Source organism: Ranitomeya variabilis, chromosome 4, assembly GCF_051348905.1.
Source record: "Ranitomeya variabilis isolate aRanVar5 chromosome 4, aRanVar5.hap1, whole genome shotgun sequence".
Taxonomy (NCBI): domain Eukaryota; kingdom Metazoa; phylum Chordata; class Amphibia; order Anura; family Dendrobatidae; genus Ranitomeya; species Ranitomeya variabilis.
Window position 1 is genome coordinate 55754584 of NC_135235.1, and position 21177 is coordinate 55775760.

General features: G+C 42.6%; 1 protein-coding gene across 1 annotated transcript in view; it reads right to left on the reverse strand.

Annotated features, from left to right (window-relative positions):
- The window catches only part of LOC143769730 (heparan sulfate glucosamine 3-O-sulfotransferase 1-like), a 226894-nt gene extending 211719 nt beyond the window's left edge, over positions 1–15175 (reverse strand). The window contains exon 1 of the mRNA XM_077258543.1: positions 14809–15175. Within this exon, the coding sequence (XP_077114658.1) occupies positions 14809–14845 (37 nt within the window). The 5' untranslated portion in view covers positions 14846–15175. The remainder of the gene's footprint in view (positions 1–14808) is intronic.
- Between the last annotated feature and the right edge of the window lie 6002 nt (positions 15176–21177).

The window sequence follows — 21177 nt, forward strand, 5'->3', positions numbered from 1 at the left end:
ATGAGTGACATATTATAGTGCAGATTTTACTGCTATGGTTTGTGGGTACCACGACCCACTAGGAGAGGCCTTGAGGTGCCAAAACAGCAGACCTCCTCATAAGTGACCCCATTTTACAAAACACACCTCTTGATTAATTAATTTACGGTTGCAGTGATCATATTCACATCATGGGTGGGTCATAGAATTTTATACCATTGGGCAGTGAAGAAAAAATAACTATTTTTACACCAATTTGTTTAGCCCCAGATTTTACATTTTCAAAAGGAGAAATTGGAAAAAATGGCACCAAAATTTGTCTCACAATTTCATCTGAATGTGGAAATACTCCAAGTGGCTGTACAGTACTACTTAGCCATACAGAGAGACTCGGAAGGGACAGAGCGCTATTTGCCTCCTGGAGATCAAATTTTCCTAGAATAGTTTGCAGACTTCATATACAGAGTCCCTGGATGCCAGAAGAGCAGAAATCCCCCCATTTTGAAACTACAGTTGTAGTGACGATTTTGACTCCATGGGTGATTGCCAAAACAAGAAGCAACTGAGTAAATTACAAACTGTCATTGTAGTGACCAGTACATTGTAGTGACCAGCAGGTTGTGCCCAGCCTGTGCTTCTGGAGACATGCACCTGTAAATTAGGAGGGCTCAAATCACTGCAGAAATGCCAAACATGTGGATGCTAAATGTGGTTTAGGCACACTGTGTGGCTCAGAAGGGAGAGGAGTATTTGGATGCGCAGAATTTGCTGGATTTTTTTGTAGCAATAGTGCTTTGTGCTACCAGCAATGTGGAAACCCCCTGTATTTACAGATGACAGACAGTGGTGGGGACTTGCTCTGTTTGTAATGACTCTATATAAAGTTTACCTTTTTGTATTGAAGAACTGAAATAAATTAACTTTTTGATCATGTTCTAATTTTGTGAGAAGCACCTGTATATAGAGCAATAGAATTGCTTAAAAAAATCTTTTTCAATTTCTACCCTGGTCACGGGCCTTCTCATGACTATGATGATAATGAGCCTGCTGAAAAGGAACAGTAACGAAGTATTATAATGGAAAGTGACAACTTTATATACAGTAGAGGATGCAGGATCAACTATTCACATTAGATGATATCATAGCTCACCTCATTCACTCCCTTTGCAAATAATCTTTTCCTAGATTAGAACATTGCCAGTTTATGCTTCTATACCAATAGTGTCCGAATCAGTCTACTGCTGCCAATATCAATGTGAAGAACTTGGCAGTAGAAGCCTAATATTAGGCCCAGCAGCCAGCGTTAAAATTGCAGGATTAGTTTGGGGAAATTTCATCATTCGCCAACATGACGTGTGGTCAGACCATTAACGTTGTTATCTCCACCTGGTTCGAGTACATCAAGATCAGTATAGGTCAAAGAAGACATTTTGGGCCCATTTACTAATTTGGACAATTTCCTGAAACTGGAAATTACATCTTTACATTAATCATTCACCAATCACTGACCTTTCATTAATCATTGACAGCTCTTTAGCTTGTAGGCTGCTTGAATTTTTTGCTGCCATATTTTAATCATAAGCCAGTTATAGATTTAAAACAGAAAAAACCCAAAACAACAAAAACACGGAGAAACTGCTATAGTGCAAAAAAAATGATAGAAATGTTTTCACATTCCTAGCCATATGTAGCCTATTGCTTTTTCAATACAACTTTCTATTTTAACAACCGTAGCTAATGCATTTTGTCTCTTCAGAGAGGAAGAGGACTTGAACTTTAGCACCACCTATTAGATGTAGTAATCCTAAAACTCAATATCAACCCTTTAACGAGCCTTGCTACATGACTTAGGATAAAAGCCAAACTAGAATCACAATTTTCAGACACTGTTTCAGGTTGTTGCTAGAGATGAGCCACCTCCCTAGTGTTTGGGTTTGGTTCGTCGAACAGGGATGTGTTTGACGAACTGTTCGTCGAACGTTCGCCGAACACCGTCGAACCCCATTGAAACCAATGGCAGGCAAGCACAAACACATACAAACACATGGAAAACACATAGAAAACACCTTAAAAGGTGTCCAAAAGCTGACAAACTGTTCAGAAGACACAACAAACACATGGAAAAGTCACAATTACATATAGTCATGCGAAAAGAAAAGAAAAGAGGTGGAGGAGTAAAAGGAGGAGGAGACACAGATATAGGCATGTCATGCCCTTCTAAAATCAAGAAAGGCTGGAGCAAAAATCTAAACTCACTCTACCAACACCCAGACGTCTTGACAAAAAAAATAAAAAAATAAATATCTTTAGGTAGAATGGCGGCGGGTCCATTCAGAACACTTTTCTTAGAAGACGTAGTGGTACCCCCGTTGGGAGTTGTGCCAAAAAATGAACCCAATACATTCAGACTAATCCACCATTTGTCATATCCAAGGGGCAGTTCAGTAAACGACAACATCGACGTGGAACCAAGTACAGTACTATGTACTGTACCTCCTTTGACGAGGCAATCAGGCGGGTCAAGAAGTTGGTAAGGGGCACCCTAATGGCCAAAACAGACATTGAGGGGGCGTTCTGGTTACTACCTGTGCCTCCGAATAGTGTCCTCCCATTGGGCTGCTTCTGTGAAGGAGCATACTACATAGATCGCTGTTTGCCCATGGGGTGCTCCATATCCTGCTCTCTATTTGAGGCGTTTAGCTGCTTCCTCGAATGGGTCGTCATGGACGTTTGTAAGGCGGCACATGTTATCTATTACCTCGACGACTTCTTATTTCTGGGCCCAAAAGATTCGCCACAGTGTGAAAACACGTGGTAGTCCACCTGTGAGAAGGAGAGAGCTGGACGGAGAGTGGACACCCCAGAGCCGAGGGGTTAGATTGAGAAAGAAAGAAGGCAGTGATGCTTGCTTCATGGGTGGGGTACTCTGCTGAGTAGCAGAAATTGCTACTAGGCCCAAAAGGATTTCCTGGGCCAGATGCCGTTACAAAATAGTAGTTAGGTAAACAGGCGGTGTAGCTTGCTTCATGGGTGGGGTACGCTGCTGAGTAGCACCAAAGTCTACTAGGCCCAAAAGGATTTCCTGGGCTAGATGCCGTTACAAAATAGTAGTTAGGTAAACAGGTGGTGTAGCTTGCTTCATGGGTGGGGTACGCTGCTGAGTAGCACTAAATTCTACTAGGCCCAAAAGGATTTCCTGGGCTAGATGCCGTTACAAAATAGTAGTTAGGTAAACAGGCGGAGTAGCTTGCTTTATCGGTGGGGTACGCTGCTGAGTAGCACCAAATTCTACTAGGCCCAAAAGGATTTCCTGGGCCAGATGCCGCTAACAAATAGTGGTTAGGTAAACAGGCTGTGTAGCTTGCTTCATGGGTGGGGTACGCTGCTGAGTAGCATTAAATTCTACTAGGCCCAAAAGGATTTCCTGGGCTAGATGCCGTTACAAAATAGTAGTTAGGTAAACAGGCGGTTTAGTTTGCTTCATGGGTGGGGTACGCTGCTGAGTAGCATCAAATTCTACTAGGCCCAAAAGGATTTCCTGGGCCAGATGCCGTTAAACAATTGTAGTTAGGTAAACAGGCGGTGTAGCTTGCTTCATGGGTGGGGTACGCTGCTGAGTAGCACTAAATTCTATTAGGCCCAAAATGATTTCCTGGGCCAGATGGCGTTAAAAATAGTACTTAGGTAAACAGGGGGTGGGTGGCTGGGCTACTCTGCTGACTAGCAGACAGTGAAGCTTTGGAGCAGACCTATGAATCACAGGCCATAGTATGAGTAAACTCTGAAGACGACCCCACCATCTGGAATTGACGATGGCAACGTCATGTAAAACTCAGCAAGGGGACTAAATAAAAAAGTCTCCATTTTTTAAAAAAATTCGGCCACAGACACCACTTAAGTGGCATCAATTTCGCCAGAGTTTTTTAAAACGATTGGTGAGGTGATTTTCAAAAATCATCAAGCTTTTAGTCTCCCCAAGATGACACAGGGGTAGAAAAGTCCTTGCAGATCCAGGATTTGTTCATCTTGATGAAGGTTAGTCTGTCTACATTGTCACTGGAAAGCTGCGTGCGCTTATCTGTCAGCACACCACCAGCAGCTCTGAACACACGTTCAGAGAGAACGTTGGCTGCGGGGCACGACAAGATCTCCAAGGCGTGACTGGCGAGCTCAGGCCATTTTTCAAGATTGGAAGCCCAAAATGAGCAAGGGTCCAGTTCCACAGTCATGGCATCGATGTTAACTTGGAGATACTCTTTTACCATCCTCTCTAGGCATTGGCTGTGCGTCAGACTTCTTGTCTCCTGTGGCCTTGCAAAGGATGGTCTAAAAAAATCTTGAAACGATTGGAAAAAATTGCTGTTACCACCAGATATGATGTTACTGTTATGGTTTGAGTGATGACTCGATAGTCCCACAGTTGGCAAGTTAGAACTCAGATTCACTACGTGCACCACTGGTGTTTTGTGGAAAAGCAGATGTTAGATTCTGTAACAGTCACTGCTGATACTCATGCATGCGTGAATCCCTTTCTATGGCATGGAATTATTTCGCCAAATTTGCTTTTGTACCGGGGATCTAAGAGTGTGGCAACCCAGTAGTCGGCATTACTTTGGATTCTGACAATCCGAGGGTCATGTTGCAGGTAGTGCAGCAATAAGGCACTCATGTGTCTTGTGCATCCAGGAGAACCAAGTCCTTGTTGTCTTGGTGGTGGCGAGGTGAGAATCATGCTTCCTTCGTCTGCCCTCTCCCCCCAACCTCGCACAACAGAAATTTGATCAATGTCTCCCTCATCTGATGAGTCTTCCATGCCCAACGCCTGTTCGTCCTCCACTTCTTCCTCGCCTCCTGCACCTTCCTTAACAGTTTGGCTGCTACCATGCGCCCTCAGTAATCCCTCTCCCCCAGCCTCCAATGCCAGCCGCCTTGGTGCTGCCAACCTTCTTGACATTGGAGATATGATCCCTTCAGCATACGACGACTCCTGATCCTCCTCTTGTTCCACTACCTGACACCGGACACTGTGTAAGGTGTGCTCCAGCATGTAAATCACCGGAATGGTCATGCTGATAATGGCATCGTCAGCACTAAACATCTTCGTTGCTATTTCAAAACTGTGCAGAAGGGTGCATAGGTCCCTGATCTGAGACCACTCCTGCAGCGTGATTTGCCCCACCTCTTGAGCTCATTGGCCCAGGCTATACGTCATAACGTATTGCACCAGGGCTCGTCGGTGCTGCCACAGTCACTGCAACATGTGCAGAGTTGAATTACACTGTGGGCACATCGCATTTCAGCCAGTAAACTGGCAGGCCCAACGACTTCTGTAGAGATGCAAGTCATCGAGCTGTGGGATGCGAACGGCGGAAGTGAGCACACAGAGACCGTGCCCTCTGCCGAAGCCCATCTACTCCGGGATAGTGGGATAAAAATTGCTGGACAACCCGGTTCAAAACGTGAGCCATACAAGGCACGTGTGTGACATTGCCCCGGCGAAGGGCCGCACCCAGGTTTTCAGCATCGTCACACACAGCCTTCCCTGGCTGCAGGTTGAGTGCAGACAACCATTGATGGAACTCAGTCTCCAGAGCTGACCACAACTCCTCAGCAGTGTGACTCACATTTCCCAGACATTTCAATGTAAACACTGCCTGAAGGCAGAAGCAGTGGAGGAACTTCTAGATGCAGAGGATCGACGAGCAACTCGTGGGGATGGCAAGACTTGGACAGCAGCCCCTTCTCCTGATGTCACCGTAGTTACCCAGTGCCCAGTCACCGACATGATACGCCCCTGTCCATGTCTACTCGTCCAAGTGTCTGTGGTGAAATGCACCCTGTCACACACAGAGTTTCTCAAGGAAGCGGTGATGTTGTGTGCGACATGCTGGTGTAGCGCAGGCACAGCTTTCTTTGAGAAGTAGTGGCGACTGGGCATCTGGTACTGGGGCACTGCGACGGACATAAGGTCTCAAAAATCCTCTGTGTCCACCAGGCGGAAAGGCAGCATTTCTGTAGCCAACAGCTTGCAGATGGAGAAATTCAACCTCTTAGCTTTGTCATGGCTAGGAGGAAATGGTCTTTTACTTGTCCACATCTGAGGGACTGAGGGCTGGCTGCCGTGCTTAGGTGGAGTTGAGTAGGGTGTCCCCAGCAAACTGCTGGTCTGTGAGGAAGGTGCAGGTGGAGATGTTATGTTGCCTTGATCAAAATGTGGTGTCGATGTTGGAGAGCGCTCAACACCAGCAGGTGTTTCCACTTGCAAATGTCCTGACAACCTGCCAATCACACTGGCTGTTGCGGGTAAAGAGGTGGAAGGTCTGCATCCAAAACCAAGTACAACTGCTGTCCCCACAGTCACAGAGGATAAAGAGGACGTGGATGCACTTGATGGGGCAGACGGTGGTTGACCCGGCCCACTAGGCTGCATTGTAGCACAGTGAGCTTCCCACTGCAACTTATGCCTCATATCCATGTGACGGTTCATGCATGAAGTACTCAAGCTAGTGATTTTTTGGCCTCTACTAAGATTTTGTTGACAAATCTTACAGACAACATGAGTTGGGTCATCCTTTGCGATGTCAAAAAATGCCCAGGCTATGCAAGGATTAGAGCCCATGCGACCTGAAGAGCCACCATGACTTCTGGTCTGAGGCCACCATGACTTCTGGTCTGAGGCACAGTTGGGGTTGAGGATGCAGTTGTTGACGTGCTTCCAGTACTCCGTCTCTGCCCAGGAAGGCGCACCGTTACCTCATCATCAGACATGTCACTAGCATCCTCCACCACCTCCTCAGCTGACCTCATGGACTGGTGGACTGGGGGTTGACAGTAAGTGGGGTCTACAACCTCGTCATCATCATCCTGTGTGTTCTCACACCCGTCGTCCTCAGAGCCAACCTCTTCCTGCCCTGACCGAAAAGTCAAGTTTTCGTTCCAATCACGTATCTCAGTCTCATCATCATCTTCCTCATTGTCTCCACCAACAGGAGTTACAGTTTGGGAACGAGGGTCTACATTATGCTCAGAACCTTCTTCATCTGGGCCTGGATCCGACTCACAAAGATTCTGGGCATCAGTGCAGATCATTGCTTCATCTAGATTCACAGAAGCTCTGGAGCAGAACTCTGATTCCCAGGCTATAGTATGCGTAAACAGCTCTACAGACTCAAACCTGTGTGTTACCCCATGCTCAGATGGGCAGCTGGAGACTTGGGAGCTGTGAGGAAGCAAGTGTGATTGGGGTGACAACTCTGAGGACTGGAGTAGTTGTGATGTTGAAGTTGACATGGAGGAGAGCTCACTTGAACGAGCACTTGATATCCGTTCAAGCACCTGCTGTTTTTGTGCCTCATCTGGAATTTTTGGCGATGCTTGTAGCGATGGTCGTAAGAAAGGGATCATATCAGATTGTCCACGAAAAGAAGTAGACATCTTGGAAGATGGTCTTTCTTCTGCAGATGTTACTGTTGCTTTACCACCTACCCCACGGACACAACCTTTTTTTCCCTTTGCAACTCACCTATTCCCCATTCCACCAGCAGCAGGCCTTTTGCCACTCATTTTAGTGCTTAACTAATTGGCAACTCTGTATCTGTAGTTGTTGGCCCCAAACTATTAACTGGATTAGATGCAGTAAAAAATGAGATACACAGGCGGTGTAGCTAGCTTCACAGGCGGGCTACTCTGCTGACGTACAGACACTGCTACTAAGCCCAAAACCCCAAAACAATTTACTGGGTTAGATGCAGTAAAAATTGAGATACACAGGCGGTGTAGCTAGCTTCACAGGCGGGCTACTCTGCTGACGTGCAGACACTGCTACTAAGGCCCAAACCCCAAAACGATTTACTGGGTTAGATGCAGTAAAAATTGAGATACACAGGCGTTGTAGCTAGCTTCACAGGCGGGCTACTCTGCTGACGTGCAGACACTGCTCCTAAGCCCAAAACCCCAAAACGATTTTCTGGGTTAGATGTAGTAAAAATTGAGATACACAGGCGGTGTAGCTAGCTTCACAGGCGGGCTACTCAGATGACTATCAGACAATGCTACTAGCCCAAAAGGATTGGCTGAGCTAGATTACACCAAATGCTGTGACTGACACTTGCACAGCACTGGCTCAGACCTGCCTGGCAAACAGTGCTATGAAGTGCTGTAACCTACCCTGAAAAGGGCTGATATTACAACTAGTCCCGACTCCTCCCGTCTCCCTAAACCTATCTCTGACAATTTGCTCCAAAAAAAACACTCAGTCTGTATAGCGCCCACAGCAGCAGCGGTGCCATCTAACACTAAGCTGCAGCAGTGAGGAAATGGTGTCGACGGGGCAAATGGCTGGTTCTTACAGGGCAAGGACATGTGACATACACAGCCAATGACACATGCCCTTGCTTGTGTGCATCACATGCACATTGCTGTCTGTGTGTGTGTGCACTGCTGATAGGCTGAGAGACTGCACCGCCCCTCTGTAAATGCGGGAAAGAAAAAAAAAAGAGGAGATCGGCGTTATTTCAGCACAGATCTATCCCCCGCCCCCCCTGCCCACTATACACTGAAACAGTCCATTAACAATGATAAACAGTTTTAATGTGCAAATCAAGCTAGGCTTTTGGTGAACGAACAGTTATCAAACAGAAACTCGAACAGCCGAATTTTAAGCAAATTGTTCGGGTTTGTCGAACGACTCGAACACCGCCCAAAACAGCTCGAATTTGAAATTAGCGAACAGTTCAACTCGAACACCGCTCATTTCTAGTTGTTGCCTCTCATCAGTGCAAAGTATGAGATCTGATTTGGCTAGGTAAGAGGCCATGACTGGGATCTAAGTGGTAAGGTTTCATCTTGTGGAGAATGACAGGCCAGGGCTGACATGCCAGTATGAGAAGACTTAAATGCCATGCAATGGGAAATTAAATATGCAAATTGTCTCTTCAGAGAAGAAGTGGACTTGGACTCTGGTGCCGCCTATTGGAAGTAGCAATTCTACAAGTCAATATCGACCCTTTAGGGAGACTTGCAATATGACTTTAGCTTTTATCCCAACGAGAATCCCAATTTGCAGACACTGTTTCAGTGTATTGGGATTCTAGCTTGGTTTTTATCCTAAGTCATAATGCAAGGCTCGCTAAAGGGTTGATATTGACTTGTAGGATTGCTATGTCCTCTCTGAAGAGACAATTTGCATTTCCCAGAGGAGCATACAAGCCATTTAAGTCTCCTCATACTGGCATGCCACTCTCCACAAGGAGAACCCTTACCCCTTGGAAACAAGCTTAGAACAAATTTTGGGTAACCTGAACACATTTACATGTACTAACATCATTATAAAGAATACATTTTATGCTAAATCAAAATCTCCCTGATTGATCACTTTACTATTCTTAAATCTGCAAGGCAAAGCCTAAAATAGCATGAAAATGTGTGAAATGTAAATACGTCTCTGCAAAGTAGAATGTCATGTAGCAGGAAATACATGGGAGAAAGATGACAACTGCATAATGTTACACTTAGGAGTCGTTCTTGTAAAGTACATTCCAGGGTTTCTTACTAATTGCCTGAACTCTGTTTCAGTCCTTACCTCTCTGTACATTGCTTCTTTGTTATATTTATGTCTTTGTAATTTACATTTATAGAGCTGTGTGGGTCTTTGACATTATCTATTGTTGCCTTTAATTTGTCATTTACAAGGTTTATGAACTACGAAGATTAACATTAGAAATGAAGATCAAATCTTTTGAAATTCATATCTGCCAGGTCTGGCGTATTTAAAAAAATTAATTGATATGCGGTAACTATCAATTTGCAGGTACTCCAAATTACCCTAAAAAGATGTATGCAAAACTTCGAGGTCTCCTAGGAATATATGCAACCTCTTTCAATCTCTGACCTCTCCATATAATTACACACTTTTCAGGCTTAAAAAAACAACAAAACAAACACTATCCAAATTATCTCTGCCATTTGTAATCATACAGACTCAGACTGACAGTGTCGATGCTAGAGGTAACATCATCCTGTTGTGACTGAGATGATTGTTGTGCCATATATTCCAGAATGCCCTCCATTTCCTTCTCACTAACATGCTTGCCCAAGGCAAAATGAGGCCAATTGTGGCCAGTCTTTAATGCCAACTGATGCTCCGTCTCATTGCTTTGGTTTTGTTGTTAATGATACAATAGAAGTAGAGAGATTATCCACCAGTCCAACATATTGTTGACTATATTGCATTTGCGTCCTATCTCGCATAAAGTTTTATCTGAAGACTTGAGTATGAAACCAATATTTAGATCTAGAGAATTTGCTACTCTGATTTCTTGAGTCGTATGCACTATATGTGACGCTGTATGGCCCTTCATAGAGTGTCACGTTTTTCTCTTTAGTTGGTATGCAGCTCTAATATACTGTATGCATCGACCCAGTATATCACCCCTTCTTGTCCAAATCCCATAATAACAGTTTAAAGGAGTTGTCCACCATCAGTGCCCTTTTTATGCCTCCTTAAATGGGACAATACAGTGGGAAAAATAAGTATTTGATACACTGACGATTTTGCAAGTTTTCCCACCTACAAAGAATGGAGAGGTCTGTAATTTTTTATTGTAGGTACACTTTACAGATAGAATAGTGAGAAATAGAATCTAAAAAAATAACATTGTATGATGTTTTAATACTTAAATTGCATTTTATTAAATGAAATAAGTATTTGATCACCGACCAACTAGCAAGAATTCTGGCTCTCACAGACCTGTTAGTTTTTCTATAAGTCGTCCTCCTACTCTGCACTCATTACCTGTATTAATTGCATCTGTTTGAACTCGTTACCTGTATAAAAGACAACTGTCCACACACTCAATCACACTCCAACCTCTCCACCATGGCCAAGATCCAAGTGCTGTCTAAGGACACCAGGGACAAAATTTAGACCTGCAAAAGGCTGGGATGGGTTATAGGACAATAGGCAAGCAGCTTCGTGAAAAGGCAGCAACTGTTGGCACAATTATTAGAAAATGGAAGAAACACAAGATGACTATAAGTTTTACTCGGTCTGGAGTTCCATGTATGATCTCGCCTCGAAGGATTAGGATGATTCTGAGAAAGGTCAGAAATCAAGCCAGAACTACATGGGAGGACTTGGTCTATGACCTGAAGAGAGCTGGGACCACAGTCTCAAACATTACCATTAGTAACACACTATGCCGTCATGGATTAAAATCCTGCAGGGCACGGAAGGTCCCCCTGCTCACACCAGCACATGTCCAGGCCTGTTTGATGTTCACCAATGACCATCTGGATGATCCAGAGAAGGCATGGGAGAAGGTCATGTGGTCAGATGAAGCCAAAATTGAACTTTGTGGTATAAACTCGGCTTGCTGTGCTTGGAGGAAGAAAGAGGATGAGTACAACCCCAAGAACACTGTCCCATCCATGAAGCATGGTGGGGGAAAAGGCATAATTTGGGGGTGCTTTTCTGCAAAGGGGACAGGACGACTGCATCGTATTGAAGGGAGGATGGATGGGGTCATGTATTGCAAGATTTTAGCCAACAACCTTCTTCCCTTAGTAAGAGCATTGAAGATGGGCCATAGCTGGGTCTTCCAGTATGACAATGAAACACACAGGGAGGGCAACTAAGGAGCGGCTCCGTAAGAAGCATTTCAAAGTCCTGTCATGACCTAGCGAGTCTCCAGACCTGAACCCAATAGAAAATCTTTGGAGGAAGCTGAAACTCAATGTTGGCCAGCGACAATGGTTTCGGTACCAAATATTAAGTTCTATTTTTCCACTGTATCAAATACTTATTTCATGCAATAAAATTCAAATTATGTAAAAATCATACAATGTAATTTTCTGGTTATTATTTTTAGATTCTGTCTCTCACAGTTCCAGTGTACCTACGATAAAAACTACAGTCCTCTCCATTCTTTATAGGTGGAAAAACTTGCAAAATCGGCAGTGTGTCCAATACTTATTTTCCCCACTGTATATAATTTTTGCAATTTGGATTAATTAAAATGTTAGCATGATTTACCTTCCACAGATTCTATGTTGCACTGCTTATTACTGACTGCTGAATGAATTAACTGATAACCCATCAGTGAGCTCACTTTGATTCTGTTGGGAGAGAACGTTTTATTTGTCTCTTTCTGTGTTGCTTTCAGCTGATTTATGAAGACAGTCAGATCACATCAAAGTTGAATGTTTTATATTTAAAGAAAGTCCACAAATGCCAAATCAATGCAAAATTTGAATTAAATCAAATGGCAAAAAAAAAATGATTTTTAGACCAGAAAATACAATTTTTAGAAAAAATAAAATAAGGAATTGCTATATGAGCAATTTCCAATCAATTCCTGCTTAACTGTAAAAAGTTGTTCTGAAAGTCCCATTGGCACTGTTAAGTTCACCCCAAATCCCATCAGGTGAAGAGAATAAGTTAGTAAATAAAACTCCATCAATATAGAAAACTCAAGGACTTCTAATATAATAATGTATGGCGTGCAATAATTGCTGCACAGCTTTCTGCTGATCATACAATAAGGACATAATACAAATGGAGGTTTATTTTATTACCAGCTCAACAAATAATGCATATGGTGGAAGCAGACAAGCGGTATAATTCGTCCATTATGGTGAACTAGTTGGCTCTGCCATTTACTACCTTAATATACAACAGAAGCACTGATGGACTGACCTGCTTTTATTCCATAATACAACAGACAGACATTTCAATTTCATACTGTGGAGGAAAAATGTCTCTGCTCCACTTTATGATACGTAATGAGGAAAGCTGCGAGGTTAGAGAAAGGAGCTTGTTTCACCACATTAAACAGAACGTGTCAAACTGGGCATTTTTCTCCAGCGTTTCAGGTAGGACAGACCTAGGAGATGCACATATAGCATCAAATGCTCCAGACTCGCTGCTGGAAATGAATGGAGCATATTCTGTGTGCTATGAACATGTGTTATGTGCTATGTGTATTAATGTCCCCGCTGCATACACGGTCTATCATGCTTATTATTGCCGATGGAAACCATTATTGCTTGCATGAAAGATGTAAGATCAGTCAAATGGGAAATGCATACATATACATTATATATATATACATATATATATACATATATATATATATATATATATATATATATATATGTATTTTTATAGAAACAGCTCCACTCCCATCCACAGGTTGTGTCAGGTATTGCAGTCTTCATTCATTGGGAGCTGACTTGCAATGCCAGAGATGACCAATGGACAAGAGTGGAGCTATTTTAGGAGAGAAGGAAGATCCTTTTTCTAAATCTGGTCAATCCCTTTAAGAAGGAGGATGGGATCTGAAGATAAAGCCTATAAGCACATATCAAGAGAAGAGCATTGTCTATTTCATTCAGGACCCTATTGATTTCTTTTTTTTATTTTGCAGGGTGAACAGATCATACCCAGGGAAACAATTGTGGACCCATGACAGTAGATCATTTAAGATATATTTGATCATCTCTCCTTATGAAATATCAATTGTGAAGCTTAGTTCCCTGGTTTGGACAACACGTGGAGTAGATATATTTTTTAAGTTAAAAAAAAAGTTGTGACAAACACTTTGGGAAGTTCTACACATATTGGTGCCGATAAACTTTCCATGCTGTATAGATTAGCTCCATACTATACTATAAAAGGAATTGTATATGCAAAGTAGCAGGGCTGGAGATTTATTTAAAAAAAAAAAAAGACATCCTGAAAATTATATCCCTGAACCAAATACACAGAGGGAAGTTTTGTTTTCTTTTTTTTTTTTTAGCTAGTTCTGTTAATATTTTTCCAATAGGGGGTGTGACTAAAATCCCACATATAAAGCAACATTTATAAATTGGGCAAAGTTATTTTTAAGGAAATTTTTTTTTTTTTTTTTAAAAAGTACAATATGTAACCGTCTTGTGTGACGTGTCACAGTTTGTACTGCGGAATATTACGTTGCACAGATGGGATACATTTTGCCTTTTTTTTTTTTTTTTTTTTTTTTTAAATCTACATAGAAACAACAAGGTTTACACATAACCCCAGCGAACCCCCCCCCCCTTAAAAAATAACAAAAAAATAATTTCAAAAACCCACTATATTTTACATACATATCAAAGTCACAATGACAAAAGCATCTCTAGCTATAACTGTATTTAATGCATTACAAGTAGTAAATATATACTTCATTTACTGTCTACAACAATTTGATTGCATGTCCAAATCCAATTCTGATAGTATCTGAATGGAGGCTGCATGTTGTCTCCCCACTTCCTATACCCATTCCGGTCACCTACCATTAATATCTATGTGTTTGATACATTGTGAGCCCAACTAGGGGAAGAAACTGTAGAAACTTCGATAATATATTAGTATTTAAAAGTAAGAGTTCTGTAAAAAATGTACTGTCTATTGCCCATAATATTGCACTCTTCTTACCCCAGTGGTGTGCCATCATTCCCATCGCTGAACATCTGATCAGTGCTCTTAGCTGTAGATTTAATCTATTTTTACAGGTGCCCTAGAGTGAAGTTTACCAATGCCAGGTGCCCTGAATATTACACTATGAACATGTCGCTATGAGAACACTATATAGCTTTTTGTATAACCCATGCATGCTGTACTAATACTATAAAGATGTGACTGCAATAAGTAGAGGACCCTGGGGAGGGGGGATAAGATTCAGAAAGCCTCATACAGTCCTACAAAATAACAAGGAACAGACAACAATAAATATTGACATTAACTTAGATAAATGTAAACAGAGACACAAGTGATACAAAGTAGCCAGATCAGCCAGTAGGAGAGTACTGTACCTCTGATAGTGCCATGTAGAGGGAGCAGGGTTTTCATTTACAAAGTGCCACCAGCTTTTTTTTTTTTCCAGAGAGACAGCAGATCAAGAGCTTTGACAAACTGTTGGGATATCAGTCCCTGTCCTCTTCCACTGTGAAGCCTATGGCAGATTCCGCTCCACAGAAATGCATAACCAGCAGCCTTCTCATGACTTTTTAATCAGTCCCTGTGACCAGATTTACAAGAGAAAGAAAATAGCAAGATCTTGAATGGAATCATTGCAAAAAGGAGGAAGCAGCAGCCAATTCACTTCTTGCTTTCTCCACTGAAGTCATCCTCTCCTCCTCTGCTCCTTGCAAGCAGCAGCAGCAGCATCACACTCTGCACACTCAGCTCCTGGATTTACCAGGGCAATAGAAGCTGTTAACCAGTTCAGCTGGAGTTGTGATGTATTGCAATGCCTGATTGGAGAAACCAGGACCTCCCTATTGGTCCTACAGCATTGCTTTCTTATTGGTGACCAGATATTTAGCCGGCTTGTTTGCTATGTGAGCATGTCCTAGGTAGCTGAAAAGTCTAGTAGTGCCTGCAGGTAGGAGCTATGTGCTGTTCAGGCTAGCCTGTGGTTTGGGGAGAGGGTAGGATACATCATTTATATCAGGCTGGCTTTATTAAAAACGTATTCTGCCAAAGAGAAAGGTACGAAATGTTGGACTTTGATGGCAGATGTAGAATTGGTCATTTCAAGGGCAACATCTACGGACAATTCTTGATTGTCGATGATCTTGCTTGTTGTTTTGTTTCACTCTTTATCTTTTAGCATCCGTATATTTTATTATAGGCTTTGTTCATATTTCCAACCGATTTTTGATGTCCAATAACAAATTGTATTGTAGAAGAATCAATGTAAATACTTTTATGCCAAAAAGTATAATTTCTTTCTGGTTAGCCAATAAAGGTATCGCTCCGAGAACACTTTTGTCATCGTTGGGCGTAAAAGTATTATTATAATTGTTCATGGCTTGAAATATCTCACTGTTTCCTGCATGCCTTCACTATGCTGATCAATCAGCCTCAATGGTTGTCCTCCTTTATAATAATAATCATTTTATTTCTATAGCGCCAACATGTTCTGCAACACTTTACAATTAAGCGGGGACATATAACAATATTACAAAGTAACAGATAGTTTAACAGTTACAGGAGGAGCGAGGGATCTGCTCGCAGCCCAAAATGTATAAAGGAATAGGAGGGACACTATAGGTAGAAAGTGCTGTTCATATATAGTCCAGTCATTTTTATAATAAACTAGATGGTAGCCCAATTCTAACGCATCGGGTATTCTAGAATATCTGTGTAGTTTATTTATGAAGATTTTAGAATAATACATTGAATACACAGGATTCGGCCAACCATGACCAATTAGCGAAGCGTAGTTCAAATCCCGTGCCAATTCGTGGCCGGACAGCGCCTGTCGCTGATTGTTCGTGGCTGGCCACATAGTATATAGCACAGCCACATAGTATATAACAGCCCACATAGTAAATAGCACAGCCACATAGTACATAGCACAGCTACGTAGTATATTGCACAGCCACGTAGTATATTGCACAGCCACGTAGTATATTGCACAGCCACGTAGTATATAGCACAGCCCATGGAGCATATAGTACAGCCCAAAGAGTATATAGTACAGCCCATGGAGTATATAGCACAGCCCACGGAGTATATAGCACAGCCCACGGAGTATATAGCACAGCCACATAGTATATAACACAGCCCACGGAGTATATAGCACAGCCCACGGAGTGTATAACAGCCCACATAGCATATAACACAGCCACGTAGTTTATAATAGCCCACTTAGCATATAACACAGCTCTCGTAGTATATAACAGCCCACGCACGCAGTATATAACACAGCCCTCGTAGTGTATAACACAGCCCACGTAGTGTATAACACAGGCCACGTAGTATATAACAGCCCATGTACTGTATGCCCATGTAGTATATAGCACAGCCACGTAGTATATTGCACAGCCACGTAGTATGTTGCACAGCCCATGTAGTATATAGCAATGTGGGCATCATATCCCTGTTAAAAAAAAGAATTAAAATAAAAAATAGTTATATACTCTCCTTCCGTTGGCCTCCGGATCCAGGCGAAGCTTTTACCGATGCTCCTTGCGCGCTCTGGTCCCAAGAGTGCATTGCGGTCTCGCGAGATGATGACGTAGCGGTCTCGCAAGACCGGTACATCATCATCTCGCGAGATCGCAATGCATGGAGCGGTCACTGGAGTGTCGTGAGGAGTGGGAAAGGCCTGTTCTGGATCCGAGGGGCCGATGGACGGTGAGTATATAACGATTTTTTATTTTTTTATTATTTTTAACATTAGATCTTTTTACTATTGATGCTGCATAGGCAGCATCAATAGTAAAAAGTTGGTCACACAGGGTTAATAGCAGCGTTAACGGAGTGCGTTACACCGCGGCATAACGCGGTCCGCTAACGCTGCCATTAACCCTGTGTGAGCAGGGAGTATGGAGCCGGCACTGATTGCGGGGAGTAAGGAGCGGCCATTTTGCCGCTGGAGTGTGCCCATCGCTGATTGGTCGTGGCTGTTTTGCCGCGACCAATCAGCGACTTGGGATTTCCGTTACAGACAGACAGACACACAGAAAGACGGAAGTGGACCTTAGACAATTATATAGTAGATAGAGCATCTGTCATCAGTGTTGGCTGACACAAGGTGAGGTTTCAATACAAGAGACAGGATAGGACCCATCCCGATTGGGTACACCTAGCCGTGGTGGGAGGGCTTTTACGCTTTTTTGATCAAAATAGTATTAACTGAGTACCCTATGTTATTTACATGTACTATTACTATTTACTTATTTATTTACTACAGGGTAAATGCTTATTTCTTTTTTTATTAGTTTTTGTCTTTGACATGGCCACAGTGTGAACGTGCTCTAACACATATACCAACTTATGCTTCGGCTCATTTCTTTGGTTTTCCTTTATATTTTTAGTATTCACATATTTCTAGGAAAGCTTTATTCATATTTCCAACCAATTTTTGTAATTGCTCATGGCTAGAAATACCCTACTGTTTTATGCATGCATTTTCTAAGACCTATGAGCCTCAATGGTTGTACTCCTTTACATCTATGTTATTCTTCTCTGTAAACTACAGAAGGTAGGATAGCAAGTAATAGGGGACAGATGACAGCAGGATCAGAATACAAAGGGTTTAAAGGCAACCAGGTAACTGATAGAAAAGGCGAGCAGCATATATCAAACACTCGTCGTGCCATTTCCGACAGGTATATTTTATTCTGAAATGCTGCATTTATACTTACATATGTGTATACACACCCCCCGAAGAAGCCGACGCGATATGCGCGTTGGGGTTAGCATATTATGTATTGATTTGTTTGACATCTTTGTTTCTTCCATTTATATTATACTATGATTGAGTCTTATGCATGGGGTTTTTTTGTGACAGGCTTGGATTTAAACACCATAATGACCAATGACGGATATATCCATCATTGGTCGCCTCCCCCTGTTTGGGGCGGGCTCCGGTGATGGGGCCCGCACATTTTCCAGCACAAGACAGCTGATCTGATCAGCTGTCATGTACCCCTAACAGTCACGGGAGGGATCACGATCCTCCCGTGGCTATTAACACTTTAAATATCGCTGCCAAACGCTGACAGCGGCATTTAACACGCACTTCGGGCAATCGCGCTGGAAATCTGCCCATCGGTGACCCCCGTCACGTGATCACGGGTCACCGGTGGGTTGTCATGACAACCAGAGGTCTCCTGCAGACCTCTATGTTTGTTAACGTCGAATTGCTATGAGCGCCGCCTGTTGGTCGGGGCTCATAGCAATTGAGTAATTCTGCTACATAGAGGCGATCTGATCATCGCAGAGGCGATTGGGTTATGGCAGCTTCTCCCATGGATACTATTGAAGCATGCCAAAAGTAAAAAAAAAATATATATATATATATATATATATATATGTATACATAAAAGTTTAAATCACCCCCCTTTTGCCCCATTCAAAATAAAACAATAAAAAAATCAAACATACACATAATTGGTATCGCTGTGTTCAGAATTGTCAGATCTATGAATAAAAAAGGATTAACTTGATCGCTAAACAGCATAGTGAGAAAAAAAGTAAAAACGCCAGAATTACATTTTTTTCATCATCGTGACATTGCATTAAAATGTAATAACAGGTGATCAAAAGATCGTATCTACACCAAAATGGTATGATTAAAAATGTCATATTGGCACGCAAATAATAAGCCATCAACCAACCTGAGATCACAAAAAATGGAGACGCTATTGGTATCGGAAAATGGCGCAAATTCTTATTTATTTAACAAAGTTTGGAATTTGAAATTTTTTTTCACCACTTAGATAAAAGAGCCTAGACATGTTTGGTGTCTATCAATTCATAATGACCTGGAGAAACATATTAGCAGGTCAGTTTTAGCATTTAGTGATCATAATAAAAAAGCAAAATAAAAAACAATTGTGGGATTGCACCTTTTTTTTTGTAATTGCACCGCACTTGGATTTTTTTTCCCATTTTCCAGTACATGATATGTTAAAACTAATGGTGTCATTCAAAAGTACAACTCATCCCGCAAAAAACAAACCCTCACATGGCCATATTTACAGAAAAAAAAAGTTACGGCTCTGGGAAGGAGGGGAGTGAAAAACGAAAATGCAAAAATAGAAAATGACTCTGGGGTTAAGGGGTTAAATTACTTAGGATCTTCCTTCTGACCTAGAGCACTGTTGATATAGTAAATTGCTCCCGTTATGCACCAAACTTTTTTCCCTCAATATCTCTACTCAGTCCATTCTCTTTTGTACCATATGAATGTTGGTATTTTGCTATTGTCTAATTGCACTATTTATTTTCCCTTTGTATACTTGATGATTATTGCTAAGAATATTTATTTATTTGCCATCAGATCTTTGGACTGATATATTATAATGACTGATTTATATCTATTTTTGGGGAATCCCATGTACCTCTGGTGATGTGGCAGTTGTTGACACCTCTCCCTTTTTTAAGATTAATTTTATATTTGAACATTTCAATAAAAAAATTATTTTTAGAAATGTACACGTTTTCTGCTTCTCTTTTCTGTTCGGATACATACACATATGGCAGCTTTGGGACTAGTCACCTTTGTGGCAGGAGCAGAAATATCGCTGGTTCATCTGATGCAGATGCATCGTGGTGTGGAGGTGGAAGAAGGCCCGCCGACATAGCGACTATTTCAGCTGGATGTGTGTATGCACATAAGGCTGAAATGTATTGCGGCATAGGTGGCTCTCCGGCTCCCTGTGCTGCAAAACAAGCCACCGGCTAATCAGAGGCCGGCAGCTGTCGTCGTTGTCGTGCCTGTGACGTCATGCAGGTGGAGATGCCGAAGTCATCCATCGGATCATAGACTGGCTGCAGAAGAGGACTGCGCGTCGTATGGGATCGGAGGAAGGAGAGTAGAATCGTGTTGTTGTTTTTTTAATATAGTGGAGAACGGGGAACATAATATTAGGAAGGGGTCCAGGATGGAGCACATGAACCCCAGGAAGGGACAATGAAGGGGAACAATAACCCCAGGAAGGGGCCAACATGGAGCACAATAACCCCAGGAAGGGGCCATTATGGGGCACAATAACCCCAAGAAGGGGTCAGGATGGGGCACAGTACCCCAGGAAGGGGCCATGATGGTCCACAATAACCCCAGGAAAAGGGACCAAGTTGGGCACAATAACCCCAGGAAGGGGCCAGGATGGGCACAGTAACCTAAAAAAGGGGCCAGGATGGGTACAATAGCATGATGGGCCACAATAACACAATAACCCCAGGAAAGGACCAGGATGGAGCTCAATAACCCCAGGAAAGGGACCATGATGAGGCATAATTACCCCAGAAAGGGGCCAGAATGGGGCACAATAACCCCAGGAAGGGCCAGGAAGGGTCACAGTACCCAAGGAAGGAGGACCAGGATGGGGCATAATAACCCCATGTAGGGGACTAGGATGAGGCACAATAACCACAGGAAGGAGCCAGGATGTGGCACAATGACCCCAGGATGGACCATATTACACCAGGATGGGACCCAGTCTGTGGGACTGGAAGCTCAATTAATACCGGATAGCTTCCTCTCCCACCCAACATTTCATTATAAGACCCTGTGTAATAATTATAGGGGATAACTCAGGAGACACTTTGCATGGAACAAGACAAAAGGACACAGTTTTATAAGTGGTAAAGTCTATATTATCACACGGTGATTCAAACAGGTGCAGAGAGAAACTCAAGTCCACAACACTTGGTGTAAATAT